At 35.9% G+C, this 6,590-nt stretch overlaps 1 protein-coding gene and 1 long non-coding RNA gene across 4 annotated transcripts; both read left to right on the top strand.

Annotated features, from left to right (window-relative positions):
* The first annotated feature begins 544 nt into the window (after positions 1-544).
* On the top strand, positions 545-2,851 carry LOC121810058 (pentatricopeptide repeat-containing protein At1g77170, mitochondrial). The gene has a single exon (XM_042210952.1). It carries the CDS (start codon positions 783-785, stop codon positions 2,169-2,171), a length of 1,389 nt encoding a protein of 462 aa, XP_042066886.1. The 5' UTR covers positions 545-782; the 3' UTR covers positions 2,172-2,851.
* A 635-nt stretch (positions 2,852-3,486) lies between these two features.
* Positions 3,487-5,452, top strand: LOC121807063. Of its 3 annotated transcripts, XR_006051745.1 has the most exons (3): positions 3,487-3,710; positions 4,152-4,478; positions 4,630-5,452. It is a non-coding gene; the product is annotated as an uncharacterized LOC121807063 (long non-coding RNA). The 3 variants fall into 3 exon arrangements; XR_006051744.1 differs by having other exon boundaries at positions 3,487-4,478; XR_006051746.1 differs by having other exon boundaries at positions 3,487-4,481.
* Positions 5,453-6,590: the final 1,138 nt, after the last annotated feature.

Raw genomic sequence — 6,590 nt, 5'->3', positions numbered from 1 at the left:
CAATGAAAGGTCGAATTAAGAGTCAAACAAATAGAATAATATAAATTTTATCTGGTTTTCAGGTTTGAACCTAACAGGTTGCGGCCTAATCAGGTTGAAATTTTATCGGGACAAAAATTTTCAATCTTAACTCTATAAATTTAGCGGGCTACTCGAGTCAGCACATGGATTGCGGGCTGCATTAATATCCCCAGTAGAGGGTGGATTTTTAACATTATTTTTAATTAATAATCATTAGTGATTAATAAGTAGAATTAATTAACTTTTCTAGTTAATAATATTATTTACTTTTTTGAAAAAGTATATGTAAAATACACTTCTCAATTTATTTATTTCATTTGGAAAATTGCTATTAAAAGTAGCATGAATTAGGATTATACCTTATTTAAAATTTTCTAGCTCTTTCTGTCTAAGTAAATCAGTTATAGCAAATTGTAGAAATAATCCAAAATTGATTAATTTATTTTAATTAATTATAAGTCTATAATATTTATTCTTTACAGTAGGTAGGGAGTAGTAATAATTACTCCTTATAGTTAGAGCCAATTTAGGGTACAGCTTGAAGATAAGTATGCTTCTCAGTTCATATATTGAATCACCATCGTCGACGGCATCGCCGGAGACGCCACAGCTGACGATTCTCCGCCGCGCACCAGTTTACATTTCCTCCCTTCCGTTCTGGTACTCCTCCGGTGTTCTCCTTCCGTAACTGTTCATGAATTTATGAAGTATGCCATTATTTCAAACATTTTGTAGCATTTGATTTTGTCTCCTGTGCCTCGATGCATAAGCATAAATTACTCACCAGAATCCATTTTTCTAGTTCCCGCAATTTCAATCAGAATGTAACCAGTGTTTCCGCATGTGACGATTTTTCAAATGTGCACACATATTATCAAAAAATCATATCCAATCCCAAAGAATTAGCTATTCTAGTATCGAAGTGCTCGAATTTGAAGCAACTACGCCAATTTTTTGCCCAAATTATACAAATCCGTTTTCTAGAACTGTATCCGGCTTCCTTTCATTACAATAACATCAGTAGAGCGTATCTCCGGCTTCAATCGCCTAGAGAAGCATTGCTTGTTTATATTGCCATGCGTCGTGCTGGCGTCTCACCTGATGAATTTACGCTTCCAATTGTGTTGAAAGTGGCAAGTCGAAATTTGGATGTTGTGTTAGCGGGACAGGTTCATGGATTTTCTATTAAGTATGGAATGAAGAATGACATGTATTGTGTGAGTGGTTTGATTAGCTCGTATTCGAAAGGGGGAAAATTTGATATGGCTCAGGAAGTGTTTTTTAGTAGTCCTGTAAGAAAGGTGGGGCATTGGAATGCTATTATAGCAGGGCTGTCGCAGGGAGGGCGTGGCAAGGAAGCACTGAATATGTTTGTAGAAATGATGAAAAGTGGGATTTGCCCTGATGATATGACTATGGTTTGTGTGACTTCGGCGTGTGGGAGTTTGGGTGACTTGAATTTGGCTCTTCAGTTGCACAAGTTTGTCTTTCAGGTGAATAGATTGGAAAAACAGGACGTTCTCACAATGAATTCCGTGATTGATATGTATGGAAAGTGTGGTCGGATGGACTTGGCTTACAAGGTCTTTTGTGATATGGAGGAGAAGAATGTGTCTTCATGGACTTCCATGATTGTTGGTTATGCTGCGCATGGACATGTGGATGATGCGCTTAAGTGCTTCAGTTGTATGGTTGAAGCGGGCATCACGCCTAATCATGTCACTTTTGTTGGAGTGTTGACTGCATGTGTCCATGGGGGTATGGTGCAAGAAGGGAAATATTATTTCAAAATGATGAAAGATGGTTATGGAATTGAGCCAATGCTGCCCCATTATGGGTGCATGGTTGATTTGCTTGGTCGGGCAGGTATGCTGGATGAGGCCATCTTGATGGTGGAGGGGATGCCATTGAAACCTAATGCAGTCATATGGGGGTGCTTGATGGGTGCTTGTGAGAATTATGGGAATGTGAAACTAGGGGAACATGTTGCTAAGCACTTGATAGAGTTGGAGCCAGGGAATTCCGGGGTATATGTGGTCTTGTCAAATATATACGCCAAAAGAGGTATGTGGAAAGAATTAGAGAGAGTAAGAGAAATTTTAAGGGAAAGAAAGCTGGCCATAAATCCTTCTTGTAGTGTGCTCAAGTGATAATCCATTTAGTTTTTTTTATTTTTCGCCGGAGGCATTGTGGATTTCATTCAATCACCTGATCCTGATAACAGTCCTTGGATCTAGGAGTCGGGGAAGAAATTACAGTTTATTGGCGCTCCTATACAACCTTGAGGCTTTTTCATTGTTATGGCCACCCATTGAAACTACAGCAAATTTCAAAAGATTGCTTACAAGTTTTAAATTACTACTTAGCTGGATTCGGGCCTTAAACAAGGCTACTGAGTATAAGTTGTTGGATGAGTTTCAGAGGTGATTGGATTAAAATATGCTTACTCCATTTTGACTGCTCTGGGGCATTTCTATATGCTGTTGAGTTTATGATGAAATCAAATTGTTAAATCTCTTGGATTTCTCGTTGGCTTACCACTTTATGTTTATGCGGAGATAGAACTCTGGAAGTCGTTGCATATTGCAAATTCAAGGATTTCGACATTTTTTTTTCCAAATCAGAACTACCTGGGCTCAGTATTGCTTGGATGTCTGATGATAGAACTGTGTAACGGCAGATGCTTTGATCTTTTATTATAAATTTTTGGGAGTACTTCTTGGGAGGGCATTATTAGCCTTTCAGTGTTGTGCATGAAAAGGTTTTTATAGTAATTAATGTGCAAACTTCATGAAAGTGAAGAATGTTTCCATTGAAAGCATCTCCATCCGTGCTCTTGCCAAAAAGCACGGATGTGGGCCCAGACCCACTTTTATTACTTTTTTATTCTATGCTCTTCCCAAGAGTACAACACCTACATCCATACTCTTTCGCAAGGACATGCTAAAGGGTCTCACCATTCCATTATTTAATTTAAATACTTCAATTACTAAAAACATTTCCACAATATTAAAATGCATTAAAAATACCCGGAATACTATTACAAATTACAAAAAAATTAAAAATTACATAATTAAAATCCTAAAAATTACATAATTAAATTCATAAAATTAAAAAAATCCACTACTCGTGGTCGAATTTCGCCCAAATGGATGATGAATGTGTGTATTTATAGATGATTTTGGGATTAAATTTTTTTTAAAAAATTTCAAAAAAACGGTAATAAAACGGCTATATTTTTGGGAATCCGATTTTTTTTTTTAATTTTTGGTATTATTTTCGATTTTAAAAAAATGAAAATGAAAATGCCAACAGCCAATAGAAACGCGCCCCGACGCCCTGCTCAGCAGCACGGACGTGCTCGATCTATCGAGCAGAGCCGTGTCGTTGGCAAGAGCACAGCGGCGGACATGGGTGTGCCGTGCCAGCAGCACAGACACCGTCCTTGCGGAAGAGTACCGCTGCGGATGCTCTGATGGTGATATAGCTGCAAGTTTCGAACCACTGACCGTTATTTCTATCTTTCTGGAGATGAAGAAGATGAAGAGGATACAAAATCTCCGCCATATTATTGTATTTGTTTAATTGGATAGCGTCTACAATGTTACCTGCTCATCTCATTCAGGTTTAAATCTTCATCAATATATGGCCAACTCTTTGCCTTCCTTGAGATAAATCTTCTATAGAAGGTTAGCAACCTTTTTTTTTTCTTATGAGAGTCGCATCATCATGGGTTCAGGTTTAAGATATGCATTTTTTATTCTTTGTGGCATGAAAGGTGAAAACTTCCGGTCATCAAATTGAATTTTATTTTGTAACTGCAACAATTTTGATGCAAACAATATGGAATTGATATATCTCAAAAGTAAGCTATACTCAGTATTTGTCTTAGCATCATGCTTAGAGAGAAGGCCCTGATCTCATGTGACTTATCTTATTCTTTATAGTTATTTCATATTTTCATACGGGAATGACAACAATGGACTCTAATGTGTCTAAGAAAACTTATTAGCATTGCCATTCATGTGCGCAGAATATGTGTTTCACTTATTCTCTAAAGAAGGTTCATTTAGAAAGAGTTATGTAGTCACTTCATATATCTGATGTTGATTAGCTACTCCCTTCCCCAGTTCTATGAGGATGGATGTCAACTAAGAATCTGAGCTAGAGTAGCTTAGGGTGGACGGGTATGAATAGTTATTATAAACATGTAATTGCAGCAGCTCCTCTTATGTAAGAAGATTCAGCTTCTAAAGTGATTGCTGAACGACAAGCTGTTCCTGACCCTCTGCTTTAGTAGTGGATCAAGTTGAGGTCCTTGAGGATAACTGTATGCAAGAGTTCCAAAAGTCAAATAGACAGCACTAAAGTTTACATACAGAAGAAGATAAGGGAACTGTATATTATAATTCGGAAAGTCAATCTACATCCAGTTGATTAACATGGACTTCTGCCAGGTGGTTGATATTTTTCTCAATCATCATTGTTTCAAAAAATCTTCTTCTTCTTCTTCTTCTTTTTGATTATATGTTACTACTATTTTACATTTTTACTCGTATCATCTGTTCTTGTGAACTCTATCCCCTAATTAGTTGTAAACTTGTGCAGCTGGAGGTGCAACGATGTGACGTCCCTAGAACTTTACAGGTCCGGTTGAATGCGATATGTGGGACTTGACCTGTTCCCCTTCTCCTCATTGCTGTTGACAAGTTTATCCATGTAACGGTGCAGACATATGGATAGAAACAACGAAAAGGGCTTCTTCACTCAGGAATCATGTTCAAGGAAAGTGACTTTGTTGACTCGCAACTTGATTAACATGAATCATTCACTCTAGCCCACTCTACCATGTTCCCTTTTGCTTTTCTCCATTCACTACATCGCCATCGACCCAAGGATATGCTTAGTGATGTCGTTACTGTTTCACGACTTAATCCACTTTTGTTTTGTGCATGTTTTTGTGGTGTGTGTTCCCCGTCTTGTCAATTTGTTACATGCTTTAACACCAAAAAGTGACTATATATATTTATTTCAATCAAAGATTCAAGTTGTTTATCTTTTTGTGAAGCATCCGCATCATATTAATATGGCATTACAAATTCGAGTTGACTATGGATCTGTCATCATTGAATGAAGTTGGTTGTTGAATTTAACTAAATCTTCTTTTATGTTTCATAGTTTGAGGAAATGGCGTCAAACAACACTTTGTTGTCGCACAAGATCTTTGAAGTGGGATCTATCTGCTATGCATTGCTCTAAATACATTTACATGGACATCTATGGCTGATGAAGTAATGCTAGTATTTTATGGAGTACAGTACTAGTATAAACACACATTTTTCTTTTATTTTTGAAAGAAACGACATGTAATCTTTAGGTTGTGGATCTAATTCAATTTTCTAAATTGGAATCATTTTATTTATCGTGTGTATATGTGGATATATACCGTAGCCCGTTACGACCAAAACATGTCTATCCGTTTCAATCTCGAAAAGAGAAAAAGATAAACTACTTAGTAATTTATTCTTGATGATTATAATCTTATAAGTACTTCGCTTTGATTGCATGTATTACAAACAAATACTACAATTGTCTTCTAATTGGATGGAAAGTATTTACGTAATTAAGAAACACATTGTGAACAAATTACATTTAACCAGTATATAGTGGCGGACGCAGAAAAAATTATTGATAGGGGCTGTACTGTATACTTCCTCGGTCCCCCAAAATAAAAACTCTTTCCTGTTAGGCCCGTTCCCTAAAATTAGAAACTTTCTATTAAGGAATTTTTTTTCTCTAATGAGGTTGGACTCATTTTTCACTAACACACTTTTCTTTCTATATAACTTTCTTACTTTACCAATTTTGCATTAAAACACGTACTTATTTTAAATGTTCCTATTTTTAGAGGACGAAGATAGTATATTTTTTTATGTGTCTGACCATGTATATATATATATATATAATATGAATATAATACTTCCTCTGTCCCACTCAAGATAATTACATTTTCTTTTTAGTGTTTTTTAATCAAAATTTCAACCTTTTATATTTAGAAATAAATTCTACTTCGATCTCCTTATTAAAATAGTTAATTATATTTTTTATTGTACTTTATCACCTTTAACAACTCCACATAAAATATTATGTTATTTATAAAAAAATGATCATTTTAAATGGAACAAAGAAAATATATCATAAAAAACTCAAAGATATAAAAAGTACATAGATCTAATTCAATACATAAATTAAAATGTTACTACTATGTACTAACCGTAAAAGAAGGTAAACAATACTTAGAAATATCTTTCAAAATCGTTAATAGTATAATTATCAAAATTATAACTACTACTAACATAAGGTTATTTAATGAAAATTAAATTACCAATCGTTACACTCCCAAGCAATGTTTTAAAAATCGGACCGGACCAGCCGATTCGATCGGTCGGACCACGAACCGGTAGGTAGTCCGGTCCGGTTCACCCCTTTAAACCACCACTGCATTGAACCGCCGTAAACCGGTGGAACCGGCCGGTCGGACCGGTTGGACCGTGAACCGGAAACCGGTT

This window comes from Salvia splendens, chromosome 6 (assembly GCF_004379255.2).
Source record: "Salvia splendens isolate huo1 chromosome 6, SspV2, whole genome shotgun sequence".
Classification (NCBI taxonomy): domain Eukaryota; kingdom Viridiplantae; phylum Streptophyta; class Magnoliopsida; order Lamiales; family Lamiaceae; genus Salvia; species Salvia splendens.
Note: the sequence above shows the minus strand (reverse complement) of the source record. Positions and strands in the feature narration are given on the sequence as shown.